General features: G+C 39.5%; 2 protein-coding genes across 14 annotated transcripts in view; one reads left to right on the forward strand and one right to left on the reverse strand.

Moving 5' to 3' along the window:
- IMMP1L (inner mitochondrial membrane peptidase subunit 1) overlaps positions 1 to 4,261 on the forward strand; it is a 73,757-nt gene extending 69,496 nt beyond the window's left edge. For 8 of the 9 annotated variants that reach the window (XR_012159369.2, XR_012159371.2, XR_012159368.1 and 5 more), the window contains 2 exons: positions 3,245 to 3,457; positions 4,057 to 4,141. Coding sequence is in view for 1 of the 9 variants with exons in the window: in XM_073347775.1 (XP_073203876.1) it covers positions 4,057 to 4,125 (69 nt within the window). In the remaining 8 variants the exon portion in view is untranslated. Of the gene's footprint in view, positions 1 to 3,244; positions 3,458 to 4,056 lie in introns of all 9 variants that reach the window. The other variant, XM_073347775.1, reaches the window with a different exon arrangement.
- Positions 4,262 to 5,123: 862 nt separating this feature from the next.
- DNAJC24 (DnaJ heat shock protein family (Hsp40) member C24) overlaps positions 5,124 to 19,432 on the reverse strand; it is a 122,157-nt gene continuing 107,848 nt past the window's right edge. For 4 of the 5 annotated variants that reach the window (XM_073347776.2, XM_073347778.2, XM_073347777.2 and 1 more), the window contains exons 4-5: positions 9,010 to 9,078; positions 5,124 to 7,758 (exon numbers count right to left, since the gene is read on the reverse strand). In XM_073347776.2, coding sequence (XP_073203877.1) covers positions 7,634 to 7,758; positions 9,010 to 9,078 — 194 coding nt within the window. In that variant the 3' untranslated portion in view covers positions 5,124 to 7,633. The remainder of the gene's footprint in view (positions 7,759 to 9,009; positions 9,079 to 19,432) is intronic. The other variant, XM_073347780.2, reaches the window with a different exon arrangement.

Consider the following 19,432-nt stretch of genomic DNA (forward strand, 5'->3'; position numbering starts at 1 on the left):
CATCTCTGGAAAGCAAATATGCAAGTAAAACACCTTATGATCTCGGCCAAGTAATTAGGCGGCAAGATGTTTGGTGAGGATGTGGTGGTGGGAGAACAGAAGCAGGTTGGAAGAAAGTCTTTTCCATGTCATTGACCTGAGGAGAGCTATAGAACTTTTCTCTGGCACGTCTTTGATTTATGCTAACCAGCGCACAAGAAATCCATAGAGACTTCATATCTGGAAGACGGAGATGGTCCCTTTTCAATAGATAAGAAACTTCAAAGAATGATCTTCTGGAAAACCTGCATCAAACCATAAATCATCTACCTGACTCTGTGCCCCACATTCAACACTACCTCTTATCTTGGGATGGAGTAGGGGGGAGAGGAGGAGGCTTGATAAGTTTGTCCACTTACAGGAGACACCTACATCAGGCAAATGGATACTAGGGACAGTTCTACTAGGTCTCAGCATTTGAACCATAGAATCAGGATCGGCCAGACAGATTCTGTGGTGTGTACTTTATTCTTTTTTGTCCCAAAGAAGAATAGGAACACAAGAGCCATCTTAGATCTTAAGTCTAACAAATCTCTCAAGTTTGGATGGAAATCCTAAATCTGTCATTGCTGCTGTCACCCAGGATTTCATGACTTCAAGAGACTTCGAAGCGGTTTATCTTCATGTGCCAATCAGGGAGATTTACTGAAAATGTCTGTGCTCTATTACAATGTGAAGCATTTTCTGGACAGAAATCTCTGATTTGGACTGGTGACTACCCCAAAGGTCATCACACAAGATTCTGATGGGCTTAACAGCCATTGTCAGAAAGAGGATACACATGTATCTCTATCAGATTGTCCTTCAGGATCCAGTGGAGACTTATACAATCATGGATTTCTGTATACATAGAGAGGAGGCACTTCCAACCATCTCAGGGATTTCTGCATTTAGGAATGATGCTGGATACCTAGGAGATGTCTAGGATTAGTCTTATCGAAAAGAAATTGCTACCATTCAGGATCTGAGAATCACTGATCTCAGGTCAGTCACTTCCTCCCTCAAGAGATGGACTCATCCTTTGTGATTCCCACAGGAGTACCTGGTTTCAGAATCAGTAAGACTCATGATTACTACTAATGCCACTCAGAGTAGCCCAAGGGACATGGTCCATTTTGAAGAAGGGGAATATGAAGTGGCTAGAGCTACGGGCCATCAACAGCCACAGCATCAGCGTCATACAGACACCATCAAAATTACCTATGTCCAGGAAGATTACTGATGAATCCAGGGAGTTGAGTAGCACATACCCCCTCCTCAGTCGCCTCAGAACCTACACGGTGCGTAATAAGCAAAAACTCCCCCTGCAAACCCCACAACCAGTGTCTGGCGGCCGCAGCTTTGTCAGAGGAGGCTTAGCCTGCCCTAGCCTATTATACCTGCTGCTTATACCTGTGTCAATCAACAAAGGAAATCTTCCTCCCTCCATAAGGAAGCAATTAGTCTACTGATTTGATCAGAGCATCATCATCTCTCTGAAAGCCATCCACATAAAGGAGGGAGAATGCAACAGCATGCTGATTCAGGAGGATGGACCTGGACTGGGGATGAAGGCGGGGGAGAGAAGAGTCTAAATCCATGAACAGTTCAGGTGATGTCAAAAAAGTTAGGGGTTTAGTCACAGACCTCTTGACCTTGAGAGAAAACTGAAAAGATGGTGAGACATTAACCAGACAAGGAGACCAGATCAGGAGACAAGAACCAGAAGGGGAAGCAATTGGCTCATAAGGCTTACTTTATAACTTTCCTCCTGTATCTGTACTGGCAAGGGCAGTAAGAAAAGATTTTAAAGGAGCAAGCCACAGTGAGCCTGATCACCCCTCACTGGTCCTGCAACCTCTGGTTCTTGGACTTCATAAACCCTCTCTGAAACTAACAACTTGGGAAGGAAGTCTAAGCCAGGAACTGATCCAGAACCCAAAACTGCTGCTAAAACCAATCGTGTGGAAACTGAAAGGGGAGAACAGAGGTGTCTGGGATACTCAGTTGGGTGTACTCTTCTGGCATCATAGAAAATGTCTGCCAACAAGGTATGCAATCACTTGGCCCAAACGCCAGTACTGATGCTACAAAAGACATTAAATACCAAGACAGCCAAAGTAAAGGATATCTCAGAGGTACTAAAGGATGGGTGGGCTAAGGGTATCAAGCCCAATACAGCTTGCTGTCACAGCAAGTGTTTGGAATGGTAAGGAATCTAAGATTTCTAGTTAGCACAACCCTTCGTTAGTCCTCCTGTGGTACATAGCTTCCTGTCCTAGAGCCTTAACAAAACAAACATTTGAACCACTACATTGTTTTGACCTACTTTCTCTTTCTCAAAATGGGTCTTAGGAGCAGTCACCTCAGCTAGAAAAGGGATATCGGAACTCAGAGCATTGTCTATGAAGGCTCATCTATGCATTTTCCATAAGGACAAAACAGTTCTTTGGATGGACTCATTATTTATTCCAAAACACCTTTCCACAGGTCGCAAGAACCAGCTTTGCCTTCTTTCTGCTCCAGGCCTAGGCTTCCCAATGAAACTGAATGGCATGAAATGGATATAAGCGGAGTACTTTAAATCAAGAGCATGAAAACTTATTGTAGGTCCACAGAACTTATATTACTTTTCAGATAAAAGGCAGGCCTCTAAATCCTCTACTGAAAGATGGGGCAAAGCACATATTACTGAAGCCTACAGAGTATCTGGAGCAAATCCACTGGATAACCACACATCTTATTCCAAGGAATTCAGCAACTTGTTGGGCAGAAAGCTCTGGTGCTTAATGTGAAATCTGTAAGGCAGCTATGTGGACATCAGTGCACCTGTTCATGAAGCATTAAAGCACTGATGTCTCTTCTTCCTTTAATGCAGCATTCAGGAGACGGGTACTGCAAAATGTGCTGCCCCAGTTCCTGTGTGAGAATCTGAATCGCCCCTTCTCCCCACCCCCATAGTTGAGTATGCTTTCCACATCCCACAGAACGGACTGTCAGACACAAGGGTGGGGGTAGGATGTGGTAAGAAAGGAAAACTGTGAATTTTCTTTGTAATACTCTCCATGTCCGACATTCTGGCCCAACCAGCGTGGATTCATTTGTCTGAGAACTGAAGTTGTTTTTCTCCGCTGTCCCATATTATAAATTTCCTAAGGCTGTGCTATGAGGTTCATATATCTAAGTTAAGTGACTTATACTAATATATTCAGGGAATATTTTTCAGCTTTGGAAGCAATCATTCTGGGTTCCTCACAGAAGGGTGGTCCTGGCCTCAGGCTGGCTGTCAGTCTTTGTTCTGCCTCCAGCCAGCAGGAAAAATTTATTACTATATTACCCTATAATACAGACTGTCAGATATGGAGGGTATTAAAAAGAAGATTGATAAGAAGGAAATCTTCCTATTGCGGTATACTCATCTCAACTAAAGAATTAAAAGGTGAGAAGTGTAAAGTATATAAAACAAGACTGGGAGTATGGAAATACAGTATAATTCCATTTATCCACATTCTTTTTGAATGGTCTTAGTTATCTGAAGCCACGCATCTCGCCCATGTAGCCCTGTTAATCACCCGCTACTAACATCTCATTTAGCCTTATCACTAATCAATGGTTTTGTATTTGTATAGTGGTTCTGAGCAGATACTTGCAGTTACTGAGACCTAATTCCGTTTCAGCAGCAAGGGCAGCTGACAGTGTCTGTGTCTCAGGCTGTGATTAGTCAGTTTTTAAAAAAAAATAATTCAGAATTCTGTCCACAGTAGTTTAATACATTTTTGGTGTTTTAATAAACTCAGTAAAGTTGGGTTATTTTACTCTTTTATAAAGTACAAAGTATTAAGCAAATATCAGCATTACTCCCTTCAGTCCCCACATTTCTACATCAGTGAAACTGAAGCACAAAATAGCACTCTACTTATCCGGTCAGTTACCTTAAACTTTCTGATGTCCCTCAGGCCATTTGGATAAATGGGTGAGTACTGCATTGAAATTAGAGTTTTAATCAATGATTAACTTTTACTATATTTCATTTTACAGATATGGCCTCTGAATGATTTGGGATTTCTGCGTGCTAGCCCCAACGGTCACAGATTTTTGGATGATTAAGAGAACTAATAAGTGAATTCTGCCAGTTTACTTAACTGTCTTACAATGCTTTAATAGCTTTTTTTACTGAGTGAATGAAACAATGCGTTTGTATTTACAAAAAATTAAACATTGTGACTAAGATATCAAACTCTTTGAGCTTAAGTCTCTCTTTATTAACATCTAGAAAAAAACATATCCTGAAGTCAGTTATGGAAATTAAATACTGTTGTAATTACAGAATAAGTTATTTGTCTTTCTTAAACTATTCATGGTGAGTCCCTTTATGCACAAGAAAGTGTCTTAGGGCTTGTCTACATTATCAGCTAGATCGACGGGCAGCCATCGATCCAGTGGGTTCAATTTATCGCGTCTACTCTAGACGGGATAAATTGATGGCCGAGTGCTCTCCCGACTCCGGTACTCCACCGGAGCGAGAGGTGAAGTCGACGGGGGAGTGTCAGCAGTCGACTTACCACAGTGAAGACACCAGGGTAAGTAGATCTGTCAAATTCAGCTACGTGAAGCTGCGTAATTTAAATCGATTCCCCCCGCTCAGTGTAGACCAGGTCTTATATTCTAACAGCTAGATCCTCACAGGGGATTTCGGCTCAGCATCACAATACCTAATCTTAGGCTCCCAATCTCCCTGTACAATGCATGGGGAGAGTTAAGCACCTAAGAGTGGGATTAACAGAAGGCAGCAAGCTGAGTCGGGGGCTACCCAAGCTAAGCAGAACAAAATACTAAGGAGAGTGGTGGGGCATAAGCAGCAGCAGATTCACGTGGCTATGATGTAGCTATGGTGGCACGTAGAGTGGACTTTCATCTTGAATGGTCCCTTGCAAGTCGTCTTCCTTCAGCAAGAGTCAGGATGGGAGGATTTAGGCTTCTTAAATCTCTCAAAATAGTATCTTCCAACCTCATTCATGGTTAGCTTCATGCCCTGCTTTCTTCAACCTGAGCTCTATAAACTTCTGTAAAAGTGTACCTCCTTCTTTACATTGGACATAACCCCACCAGTGCAGTCAACTTGTTCTCAACTGTTGCAACTTGCCAGGATCATCTAGTTTGTGGCAAAAATCAAACTAAAGGATTTTAAGAATATGCTGTAACTTTTGACACTAAAAACTGTCTAGTATTCTCTTCTCAGTTGTTTTTAATGGCCATGTTTCTTGTCCATACAACAGAGCTGTCATCACTACTGCATTGAACTCTTAGTTATGACACACATATCCTGCTGCCCAAATAGAGGGCTCTGAAGATAGTGAAATGCCATTAATGCAAAACCAGTCTAACATGACAACTTTTGGATACAGCACTTCCTGCTGTCAACTGACTACCCAAATGGATAAAACTATTCATCTATTCAATGTCATTGCTATCTACTTGGAGCATTGGCAGGTCATTTGTTTCCATTTTACAGGAGGCATGCATGGCTTTGGTTTTATAATCATTAATCTGAAGTCCCATAGATTCTGCAGTTTTTTGCAGTTCTTCCAGCATTAGCTGTAGTTGGTCAATAGCCTCTCCAGGTAAGGCAATATCATCCATGCACTTGAGATCCTCAAAAAATGAATCTAAGTTTCACACCTCCTATATTGTCCTCTATCAGATCGTCTATTAGAACATCACATAATGCAACCCTGTCATACACAGATTCTGTTGAAAATCAGTCTACTTCACATAGCTAAATGTACCATGGTACTGTTTCTCTATTAGATACTTTGTCCTCAGGCACCCCATGCTCGCGTGGCAGTAGCCATAGTGCTGACAGGTTAACTTTTTTTTTGCCACTCCAGTCATTTTTCAGTAACATTCCACAGAACATACACAGCATGAGTTGCCCTGCCCTTCAAGGGTAGCTGGGCACCCATCTTCACAAGGGATTCACAGCCATAAACTCATAGAGTTAGACACTTAAGCCAGGTCAGCCCTTTCTCACAAAAAAATTAGGTGGTGATGGTGGCCATTATTAACTGGGCCAGAGAAAGAGAGTGACTCTATAGCTCAGTGGTTAGGATTTCACCTGTGAGACCCAGATTCCAGTCCCTGTACTAATGACTATTTAAGCAGAACAGCAACAACAGGAGAGACTCACTCCACAATACCCTATAACTTGGTGATTGGGGTATTCATCTAGGATGGGGTAGACCTGGGTTCAAGTCCTTGCTCCAGACCAGGCACAGTGGGGACCTGAACCCAGGTCACTCACAACCCAGGTGAGTGTTCAACCACTGGGTTACTGGGTATTGGGAGAATGCTATCCCCACCCTGGTTTATGTGTGGTCCAATCCAGTAGGTACGCTCTTAGGCAGCCTCTGAGAATACCTACCAGATCAGATCCTGAGCAACTCAGTGGTGTCAGGACTTAAGTGGTTTTGTACTTGTCCACTCACAGAAATATAGGCACGTTGGGGATTTCACCACTAGCAACTTAGGCACCTAAAGATTTTAGCCACATGCAGGATTAGGCAGCAGCTGAGCAGGGGCCTTGAGGATCTAAATTATTGACTTGGTGCCTAAATCCTATTGTGGACCTAGTCCCAAGTTTCCATTCATAATATTACAAATGTAGTTAAATTAAAAGTCTGAATGACTTAGACAAAGCAATGATTGCAAACCTGTTTCTTGGACACAACTCACCATGCAAATTCTTGAGGTGGCAGAACCACTCTGTGTATTAGCAACACTTTAAACGGCACATTTGCAGAAATGCAGTCCTTAATATGTGGGAGACATCATTAAACTATTACTTAACTACTGGAGTCTACTAACACATGACATGTAGGAAAGAGGTAACAACTTTGTGCGTATAAGCCCCTCGATTCAGTTGTATATACATAACGTAAGACTGCTTAAAAAGCTTTTATCATTTTTTTTAAAAGGCACAGGACCATTGTTTTGTACAGCAGCTGCTTCCTAGGAATATTACCTTCCCTCATTTTAACATATTAGGCTGATCTCCATTCTCTTCAAATCACAGTGTCACAGTTTTGTTTTCAGAAAAATACTTCTCATGTTAAGTGTTTATAAGGTAACTTTTGTCATCTTTGCTGGTAATGTGAGACTTAGGTATTCTGAAGGTAGTCCCCCAGCTACAACTGATATAATCTTAGGGAGAAAGGAGTGTCAGCTAGACCAGAAAGCTCAGTGCTACTTCCACAAATGGAATGTAAATAAATTAATTAAAAATTATGAAAGCACTCATTTATAGGGCAGGAAAAGGACAGTTTTCAAATCAATGAAAACAGGCAGAACAAGCACCATTTTCACAGGACAGTTCACATTCTATTAAGTACAGAAATGTGTCTAGTTTGATTAACTGAAGCACTTATAGCTCTTTTGTTTGTAACTTTAAGATCTTCTGGTTAAAACTTGAAAATAGATTTAAGCCCTCCTTTTCAGCTGTGATAGGGTGCTAGCACTTGTAATGCACACCTTTTCCCTGACGCATTTACGAACCGATTCTCTCCACTGAATATTCAGCTGGATGAAACCAACACGTGCAAGTGGGACAACTGTTATTTCATCGAAGGATCTCTATAACTAATGAACATGTGTCACAGCAAACCAAGGAAACCTCTTCAGCTTCATTTCTGGAGACAGTATACTTCCCACCACATCGGCATGAGCGTGTATAATAATGTTCATCTGTTGAAACAAACAATTTAAAAACTTAGTGCTTGAGCACAAATAAACTGTTTGAAGCCAAAGGCAAAGTTCCTGTTTAAGACTGAGATATGCAATCTTACTGTTGAACTGATGATGGAAGTTATAAGTTTGCAGAGTTTATGAAGGACCTCTTATCACTGTTAAGAAAGGTAGAGGCTGAATACAACAGTTCCTGCAACAATATTTCATCCTCAGATAGCTATATCTGTAACATAAAAGGCTAGTGTTTCATTGACTATGTGGCGCTCCCTGTGTCTAGTTGGAGGAGAGAGGGGAAGCATAAAGCAGAGGAAAGGGGAGAAGGCAAGTTACAGTTTCCATGATTTTTAAAAATAAAATATGTCAAATGATAAAAACCCCAAATTATAATGAAGTAGAAAGCTGAAGCATTGACAAAATGGAAATCTTATGTTTGAGAACAGTCACAGCAAAAGATTCAATCCCACTTGCTCCTCTGAGGAAGGAAGCAAGCACTGAAAACAGCAAAAAGAGAGCAAAAATATTGACTACCATGGAAAGCCAAGTGGCAATTCCAAATCTATATCTAGCAGCATTGAGGAAGGGTATTTTAACTTATAAAGATGAGAGAGGATGAGACTGATGAGAAAAAGTAAAAATAGTGGACAATGATGAAGAATAGACCAGCAAAAATTAAATAAAGTCAAAACACCAGCAAAGAAAACAAAAACAAAAAAAGAAGGGGGAGGAAGCAAATTTCAAAGGGAAAGCCAAGCAACATACAGAAGTTTAGATAAATCAGAACAACACCATGTCAAATGAGATATAGAAAACTTAGCAAACATTTCCAGTCATCACAGTCAAGGCCCATTAAAAAGCTGAGAGAGGCTCAAAGATTGAGGGCAAGTCTACACTTCAGTGTTACATTGGTGCAGATGCACCAATGCTATTGCGCCACTGTAGCGCATCTGGTGGAGACGCGCTATGCTGCCGGGAGAATGCTCTCCTGTCGGCATAATTACTCCACCTTGGCAAAAAATATAAGCTATGTTGGTGGGAGAGTGTTTCCTGCTGACATAGCCCCAGTGTGGGCAGCATGAAACTTGCATTGCTCGGGGCAAGGGGGGGCTTTTTCAACCTGAGCTATGTAAGTTAGATCAACTTAAGTGGTAGTGTAGACCTGCCCTGAGGAAGCAGCCAGGATGACTCTAGCCAAGTCTATTAGCTATCCCATTCCTCCTCTCCCCATATAAAAAAGTGAAACATTCATACCCTTATTCCAGGACATGTCTTCAAGATAAATTTGAGCATCCAATGGCCATGTTTGCATTAGATCATCTTCTAAAAGAAAGTAGTGATACATGTTCAGTTCTGATAAATTGAAAAGAGAACTATTTGGTTTCTTACCTAGATGTTGGTAGTCCCATGTATACACAGTTCACCAGTCAAGTCACTGGATGTCCCATTCATGAATGTGGTCAAAGAGGCATTTCTCTAAAATGGTTTTGGTGCGGTGCCCATGTCTCTGTTATAAGGCTGGGAAGACCTCACAATACCCCAAAGATGCTCCCAAAAACTTAACAAAACATTGAAGGGCAGGATACTGATTTAAATAAGTCATCCACTCACCCCAAAGGATGGGAGGGAGGTTTAAACAGGCAAGCTTTCATTGTTAAGTTTAGCTACCATTGTGACAAGCATGGTATAAATGCCCAGAATAACTGATGTAGCTACTTTTCTGGGGCCAAAATGCTAGGCCCCTGCTTACTCTTTGGCTTCTGAAAGGAGGACCAGAATTAACCACTTTATCTAGGGAGAGCCAAAGTTTGCTGAGGTCCAGACATTCTTTTATGATATACAGGATCTCTCTAAACAGCTTTAGAATGATAGTCCTGGCCTGTACCAAGTGAGATTTAGATGTTCTGATGCTCACAGATCCACATTTAGCAATGATGAAGTACAGCATGGAATGGAATGCAATTTGACGCATCATATTGGAAGAACAAAGACCCTTAACTACTTTTTATACTTTCTCAGCCTCCTAAGATTTGATATACGCAGTTTGCCCAAGGCCTTTAGTGGTTACAACATAGGACATGGCCTGTCACAGAGCTGCAGCTAAAACAACATAATCCCTCTTAAATGGTGGATTTCAGATTCCTATTCAATGAATAAGCCTGGGGCTCTCTTGAGTTTCAGGGTCTTTAATAACTTGGGCAACCAGTTTGGGCAATGCATCTACTCGCCTTCCTGGTCATATAGGTAGGTTTCTCTTCAGGTCAGTGTATGACTTTGTGCATTTATATTATGTTCCGCAATGGAAGCAGAGTATTTCACCATCCTCTGAAATGGAGGAGGACTTGGCCTATCCTTTTCCTCAGGACTTTTTGCCCTTCTATTTGGATGAGAGAAACTGAGGATAACAGCTTAAAGAAGTCAGTGAAAGGGGCTACGGAGGGAAGAATCCAGGGACTAAGGACAAACTGTCCATGGAGAAGACATCATTGAGGTACATCAGGATACCATGGCACAGGAAAACCTTTGCCAGGAGAAGGAGATAAAGCAGATCCAGGAGCTGTGTGGTGCATAAGTGCCCATGGTGTCTGTGCGTTAGACATAGAGTGACTGGGAAGGAGGGGAGAGGGAAAACGTATGACTAGCAGGACCTCCTTGGCAGGAATATAAAGACTAAGCCACGGGCAGTAGACATGACAAGGAGCAGGAAGATGACTACAAACACAGTTAGGCACTAGTCAGGATTACGCCATTATTACTGAATAAGCATCATTTCCTCCACTCGGTGGGTGCTTCAGTTAGCAGGCCTGCTACCTTTGGAAAGAAGAGGAGAGCAAGAAAGTGTTCCTAAAGAGACATGAGAGAGGCAGGGCAGGCCTACTGGCAGGCTGCAGCACTTGCTATGAGGTAGAGAACTGTGGAAAGTTACAGCTATAAGGTGGAGTGCATCTGGTACTGTGGAAGTATCCCTCTGTCCTATATACCATCCACCATATATACACTTGGTGTGATGGACATACAAACACTTGTAATATTTTATAAACATTTATAAGTTTTGTCTGCTATAGGATTACAAAGGGTTATTTCCAGCAGGAGCGGAGCTTACTATGCAGGAAAGCACACCTCAGCATCCAGTAGTACCATTTACAGATACTTAAGGGACAATGCAGGTGTCATTCATTTTGAAAAAAGAAAAGGAGTACTTGTGGCACCTTAGAGACTAACCAATTTATTTGAGCATGAGCTTTCGTGAGCTCATGAAAGCTCATGCTCAAATAAATTGGTTAGTCTCTAAGGTGCCACAAGTACTCCTTTTCTTTTTGCAAATACAGACTAACACGGCTGTTACTCTGAAACCATTCATTTTGAAGTTTTACCTTAATCCCAGCTAAATACAACTGTATCCATAGGAAGAGAGAAGCCAGGTAGGAAACTAAAAAAGAACTATGGGGTGGTTAAAAACTCAGATCCTACTGTGAAGCAGACTGAAACCCAGTCATCTGGGGTGGAGCTGTTTGGGATAAAGTAGGCCTACCTGGGCCTTAGCTAAGATTGATATGCATGTAGACTGTTGTTTTATTAGTAATTTAAACCCTCCCCCCCACCCTTGTATGCAATTAGATGAGGCGTCTATATAACAAAGTAATTTGCACCTTTCCCTGTAGATTATTAATAGGCTAAATCTAGTCTAGTGTCCATTTTCTATAAAATAGTATTAAGGCTTGTGATATGAGAGAAATTTTCTAAAAAATTTAGAATATATAGAACTATTACATAAGTCAACTTCAAACATTAACTGTATAAAGCAAGCCATTCATAATTAGGATTCTTAATTAGACAGCACAGTAGTATGTAGAGTGGATAAAAATCAATTTAAAAAACTTTAAAATTAAATTTGAAATCATGACAACATATATTAAGGCCTAAACTTACTATAATGTATTAAAATAATTTAAATTAAGTTAAAAAATAATATTCAAGCAGTACATTTGTTGCCAAAGTTTTAAAGAAAGTCAAACCAGTGAAATGAAGTCACAGGCTAAGCACCTGGGCTTAGAGTTTGCTGAAGTACTAAAAACCAACTTTTGACATCAGTAGCCTCTTCTGCAGTTACAGAAAAAACAGTTTCTTCATTTCAGTTCATTCAACTAGTTCAGTTCAATGACTAGTTCATTCCAAGTCGAGAAACTGATTGGGAGTTGAAAAAGAAAGCAAGCTTGTTTTCCTCTACCAATATATGAATAAAAATGAAGTGCAAGAGAATGAGATCTTTTAGTTCTAAAGCCTTGAAGGACATGGTGTATAGCAAAAGTATGAGTTCAATATACTTATTACAAATAATACTTAGTTTAATAAAATCAATTTTAAATGCAGAACATGTTTTGAGAAAACTACCTTTTTTTCTTTATGTATCCAGCACATTTAACGTTATTTTATTTAATTAATAAAAATTTATAAAATGCTGGTTTTGTGCATTTTAATTGAAATTCAATTTCCATTCAAGTGCAGCTTGACACAAATATGGATAAATATTAATTACCTAGTAAATAAAAGTGTCATTCATTTTCTAACTTAATATACAATCATAAAAATAAGAATCTGAATAAATGTATGTTAATCCAAAGAACTGCTTAAATACACGTGTATATCCTCATGGTTAGCAAAAAGGATTATCAAATTTAGTGTAAAGGGTATGTGTTAGTGATTATAAGTGAGACTAGTGAGAATGAACCTTTCTTTAGGAAAATAATTTAAAAAATACAAATGTAAAACAAGATTAAATGGATTATTTAAATAATGGTTTCCTGCTTGCTGATTTAAATCATGATTTAAATTGGTGACTTAAATCAATCCCGACCCCGGTGGTATATTATATTGTTGTAGCAAGGGAACATATGAACCAATTATATATGCATGACCCTATCAACCAGAAGTCAGAAATTTCTCTATGGTTAACATTTGATCATCCAAAAGAATATCTTAGAACAGAAGTTGTTTTTTATTGTGGATCTACCATCTTGGTGTCAGTCTTACACACATAACACAGCAGTTAGCAAATATTAATTTATCAGTAGTGAAATGAAACACTTATTTTAACTTGCCCTTATATATTAGTGGAAAACGTAATTAATACTTGACATTAAGAATTATTCTTTTTTAAAAATGCAATTAATTAATTAAGAGCCAGTTAGCCTAGAACACAGGCCAATTTTATACTTTCTTTTGCAACTAAATTGTGATTCTAATTTTACCTGAAATAATATCTAAATTAGACTAAATGAAGGCAATTAAAACAAATCCGAGAACTCTGAGATAATGAAAGGATCAATAAAACCTCCTTGACCTAGCCTATCCCAAATACATACAGTACATTAAAGAGGTACAGATTAAAATAAAATTAACCCACACACTGCTAACACTTGGCTACTACTAAAAGAGACAGACAAAAGGGTATGAAGGAAAAAGATAACTGAAAGATACAGCTGTCAATCAATCAATCTTATTCAGAGAGTCATAGATTCTCAGGCTAACAAGGATCATTGTGATCATCTAGTCTGACCTCCTGTGTAACACATGCCATAGAACTTCTTCAAAGTAATCCCATGAGTGTGCTAGGTATCCATCCAATCTTGATTTTAAAATGGCCAGTCATGAAGAATCCTTAGTAAATTGTTCCAATGGGTAATTTACCCTCTGTCAAAAATTTACACCTTATTTCCAGTCTGAATTTGTCTAGCTTCAACTTCCAGCCATTGGATTGTTATACCTTTCTCTGCTAGATTAAAGCACCCATTATTAAATATTTGTTCCCCACGTAGAGACTTACAGACTGAAATCAAGTCACCTTCTCTTTGTTAAGATAAACAGATTCAGCTCTTTGAGTCTATCATTATAAGGAATATTTTCTATTCCTTTAATCATTCCTGTAGCTCTTCTCTGAACCTTCTCCAATTTATGAACATCCTTATTGAACTGTGTGCACCAGAACTAAACACACTATTCCAGCTGTGGTCACACCATTGCCAAATACAGAGGTAAAAAAACCCTCTCTACTACTACTTGAGATTCTCATTTATGCATCCCAGGATCACACTATGTCTTTTGGACACAGCATCATATTGAGAGCTCATGTTCAGTTACTGTTGTCTTTGCTCTGACAACAGATTAGCCAAATAAGACCTAGGGTAGTGCTTTTAGCTAGAACCAGTCACACACTGGCAATGAGCATGCCTTTGCTCATTCTCTTCCACCTACTCAAAAACTGTAATGTGTCTAAACTAAAATGTCCAACATAAAATGGAAGTTCAGTATTGTCTTAATTCATGTGAAGTATATTTTAACATTACTTGCGTTCTGCTCAATCCAATTTACAGACTTGTAGTCAAAAAGCATTTCTTATAATGGAAACCATGAATATTTCTGGCAGCACCAAAAAGAAAAAGTCTCCATCAGTCTCTTCTCTCCCGATCCCTGCTGTAGTAACTTGGGAGAAAAGACCACCTATCTACTTTCTTCTTCTGTTTCATGGGACAGGAAGATGACTTCACTATGAGGCCTCTTCTCTTCAGAGGTGGGGCGAGAGAAAGAGAAACTTGTGAGGAAAGGGGAGAAAGTTTCAGCGGGCAGGATAGGTCCAACTTTCCCTCTGCGGTGTAGTGAGCAGGCAGAGAAAAAAAGTTACTTTAGGCTGTGGAGGTCCCACCATTTCCCAGCTTCTCTTGAAGAGGGAGACATAAATTGGGCTGAAAAAACAGGCCACCCTTCACAGATTTCACAAAGGAGTGCTCTATGTCAGGACAAGTTTCTCATACAAACAGCTGTGTGAATGGAGGTAGTACTTCACAGGTAGCATGCATGAGGGAGGGAGGGGGCACATGACACCATTAAAGGGATTTCAACACACAAGCATGGATGGGGCAAACCAAGGGAGAAACAGTGACGTGGGGGGAACAGTGTTTCGCTCACAATCCCCACTATGCTTCCTACACCTTTGTTGACTTTGGAATGGGCAGGAGACTGAGGAAATGAGGCCACTAGCAGTCCCTCTAACTCAGATACCCTATAGGAAGGAGCCTGATGTTTAGAATTTCAACTATGCTTTTCCTGTCCACTGCTGCAATTGTAATTAAAAAACTTCATGGGCCAAATTCATCCTCAGTGTACTTCCACTGAAGGCAGTGGAGTTACAGCAGGAAATAATTTGACCCATTATCATTACAAGTCTTTCATAATATGAAGCTTGACCTGTAATTAGCTTTAATAATGATTTGATAATCAGGTTATCTTCCAAAAAGTTAATTTTCAATTGTAAAGCCTTCAAGCATAACATACAACCCAATACACATGCTATCACTTTATTTTATATGCTACAGTTATTTGCTTGTCTGCTTCTAACAGCAAACATTTCTTTTTCAAAATTGAACAACGCTAATTTAATCTCTAAATTTCCCTGTTCAACATATTATCCAATCTAAAATGTTTTAACACAGCATAAATGGATTTTTGGACTTGTCAAGTTATTAATTATAGAAAGTGAAGGCTGATCTGAGGTTTGCAAATTTGTCTGCAAGATTACTAATCTTGCAATATCCACAGAGTGTGTGTTACTTAATAATAACTGTGTGCCCTTCTTTATTATTTTAACTGTACTTTAGCTTGCATCTTACAACTCTCCACAGCTACTGGTTCTTTTGAGAGCTGTTTTTTATGGACTTGAGAGATATAAAGATTATTCAGACTGGTATTCATATGAGAGGTTAGCTCTATGTTTTGTATGCTTAAATAGATACATATATACATTTGACTCCTCAAGTTGTTTAGATCTGTATACTTTGAGATACATTCGTGAACGCAGATAGAAAATAAGATGTTCTGGTTTTCCACAGTTACTTGAAAACAGTCATTAAATCTTTAGAAGTACAGGCCCCATGACCTTGTGTTCTATTGCATTTTTCTGACAACAAGAGGTGAAAGGATTCTGCAGATCCATTGTCTCGACTGTAGGATCTAAGAAAACACTGGCAGGCTCATCAGAGCGGTTTATGAGCCTGCAATTCAAGGAGATTAAAAGGAAAATCTACTGAGATTCTTTAAGGCCGCAGAATAACATCAAATAACTATTAGCAGCTTGGTTCAGTAAAGCTTTACTAGAGCTCTTGCTGGGTCATTCACGAAATTTAAAGGAGGAAAGGTTTTAAAGCTTTGCTTAGGGATACAATAAATATTTTGGTTTTTTAAACAAATGATAAATGAAAATCCAATCTTTTTAGACTACTAAGAACAGTTAAAATATGCATACTCAATGATCAGTGTTCTGGGAAGTGTTCGAACTTTTTATAACTACAGTTAAGTTATAAAGAAAAAAGGTACAGCTTATACATTGACAGACTGAATACAGTGTGAAATACCTAGCAGGCCTCAATAATCACTCAAAAATAAGTCACATTGGTATTCAAAACTTTGGTACTGCTAGAGGTGGAGGTTTTTGTGTTGTTTTATTTTTAGTACACCATATATTTATTCTTTTTCAAGTACTGCTATGTTTTTTTTTTACTAACCAGCAGTCTGTTGAATTTAAAACAAACATTATGAAGTGTTACAAAAATACATAAATATGATTTCAGTAAAAGTTTTGAGGAAAGCAGTGTGAGAGTTGAGAACTGTTCCTAAAAGCAATATCCCATGTTTTTGATAAAACACTGTTTCTTATTTACTTTTAAACAAAACGACTATAGTTTAATACAGTGCTATGATGTAAGAGGTAACAACGCTGATCTCCTTCAATGCCTCTGATGTGTAGCAAGTAAATATTTTCACATTATAAGCATATATTTGGTCAAGCTTTCAAGTTGCAACCTGGACACTAATTCATAAAGCACTAGAGGCTGGGATATAGGTCCCTTTGAACATTCCACCCACCCGATCCTTAGCCAATTTAATATATTAAAAGTTACCCTTTTTAAGCTTCCAAGCTAACAAAAAAATGAAAACAATTTGTATTTTAATTATGGATATAAAGACTAACTTGCAAAACCTTATAAAAATTGCTTGAAAAATGCAGGACTCAATCTTATGAAGCACTGAGCACTCTGACCCTGATCTAGGAAAACATTTAAGTATGTGCTTAATTTCAAGCATGTGTGTGAACCCCCTGACTTTAAGGGAACTATGCAAGAGTTCAAAGGTAAGCATGTGCCTAGTAATTTGCTAGGTCATGGTGGGAGTGCTCAGCACCTTGCAAGGCTGACTCCACTGCCAAACTTGGAGAAAGAAGTCTCCCTTCTGTTTATTCACAAGTACGTACAGGCAATGGAAAAACAAGCTTCACCACAATGTCCTTTTAATGTGTAATAATTCTGTTCTGGAGGGAGAAATAATTTCTGTGGCTGAGAAATTAGTTCTGTCTCTAGGGGCCATTCAATCCGACCTGAACTGCGACTATTAGGAAGACTCACCACTATGAATATTAAAGGAGTAGCCGTGTTAGTCTGTATCCACAAAAACAATGAGGAGTCAGGTGGTACCTTAAAGACTAACAAATTTATTCTGGCATAAGCTTTCATGGGTAAAAAACCCCACTTATTTATCTGAAGAAGTGGGGTTTTTTACCCACAAAAGCTTATGCCAAAATAAATCTGTTAGTCTTTAAGGTACTACTGTGAATAGTTACTTGTGCTTTGGGGACTAGAATGAGATTAACTCATTGCACACAGGCTAATCAGCCACCAATGGGTTAATTTACAGCCACTATGAACATGGTCTGGATTTTGAATGACCTAGTGGTAAAAGGCTCTCTGTGTCCCATTATCAATCCCCCAAGTCACCAAGTGCCCATGAAGTTCCACAATTTTAAGATCCTTAGCCAGAAACACAATGTATATTGCTGTCACTTAAAGAGTGGTAGACCTGCCAGGCAAACTGCAGGGTTTCAGAGAGTCCCACAGGGCCTGCCACATTGTGGCTGTGCTTGAAGCTTTATTTTGGTTTTGAAAGGCTTTTTTGAGCTTTACTTATGCTTTTTTAAAAAGGGATTCTCATACTAGGGAACAACTAAAAATATACCATATTAAAATATCTCTATTTTCTTGTCATATGCTAGTCAGAGTTCTCTTTGCCGCTTGTGCTAGCTATTAAAAGCATTTTTATAGGCACTTCTCGCTTGCTGCTCCTGCTTGATCCTGCAGGGAAGTTGTAATGCTGCTCTTGTAGAAATCAGCTCTGCATCCACATTCTGATGTCAAACACAGCATTATGATTTCAATGTAGGATGAGAAGAGAAAGTTGGGATGAGGGAAGAGTGCTCATTTTCAAAAATCCTGAACTAAAATGAGTGTGTGACAAGATGAAGAAAAAATTAACGGTAAACTACTTATTCTTTAAATGTTCTACATTTCTTCACAATTGGACCAGTGTAAGATTCCCTTTCTAAATCTCCATCCACCACTATGGTATTTCCACCTCACACAAAGGGATTTGCCCGAAGCTGAGGGTGAGAGTACCCCCGGGACAATACTGAAGTTTTAAAAGTCATGATACCGTAGGTGAAGCCCTAAATTACAAACGAGGACATTTTAAAACCAGCTACTTTTTCCAATTATCTGGGAAGCACTAAACTGAATGTTCAAGAATCCTTCCAACAGCTGAGCACTTCACCAGTCCTTCCAGATAAGGGAAACTTGGCTAACTTGATTAATACAGGATTTCAATCATTTTTTTTTACATTTTACAAAAGCTTTCAAAAATCCTCTTTAATATTGTTTTGGAGCTTATCTGCTCAACTGCAGAGCTATAGCAAAGTCATTGAGTCTGAATCTGAGCACAGATTTATGTGAAAATCTTACCACTCCAAAGAGTAGACATTTTGTAAGTTAAGATATTTACATAAGAACGGCCACACTGGGTCAGACCAAAGGTCCATCTAGCTCAGTATCCTGTCTTCCGACAACAACCAATGCCAGGTGACCCAGAGGGAATGAACAGAACCTAAGGTAAGGTAATCATCAAGTGATCCATTCCCTGTTGCCCATTCCCAGCGTCCGGCAAACAGAGGCTAGGGACACCATCCCTGCCCATCCTGGCTAACAGCCATTGATAGACATATCCTCCATGAACTTATTAAGCTAGATGCTTTGAGCCTAACTTGTTTAAGTTAAAAGGGAAAAAAAGAATTCTCCAGAATTGCTTTTCTATTAAAAAAATAGAAATTGTTGTATATTGTTGCTTTTTATGCTGCTCTGCACTGTGTGAAGGAGTGTACTACTCCTTTAAGGGACACTCCAGAGCCTAATCAAGGAGACCTTGCCTTGGCCTAGGATTATATAAACAGGAAGAGGAAGCTGAGTGAGAGAGAGGGTAGTAGAAGCCATGTAGGCTGCAGTATGTAGTGGTTGTCTTCTCTCAGGCTCTAGGAGACCAGCCTAACCAAAGGCTTTTTTGTTAGTGTGTGTTGGCTTCTTTCCCCAAGACTGTTAAAGTGAACCTACTCTCTCCCAGAACAGGGGAAATTAAGGTGGGGCATACCTGCAGCACCACACTGGGCCACAAGGGTGTGTGTTGGGACTTCCCGCACCTTTACACCTTGTTTAAAAACAAATGTTTTGAGAATGTAGTGCACATAAAGAGATCCCTAGAGACTTAAAGCCTTCAGACATAGAACAGGTACAGCAAAGGCAGCAGTGCA

This window comes from Lepidochelys kempii, chromosome 6 (genome assembly GCF_965140285.1).
Source record: "Lepidochelys kempii isolate rLepKem1 chromosome 6, rLepKem1.hap1, whole genome shotgun sequence".
In the NCBI taxonomy this organism is placed as follows: Eukaryota; Metazoa; Chordata; order Testudines; family Cheloniidae; genus Lepidochelys; species Lepidochelys kempii.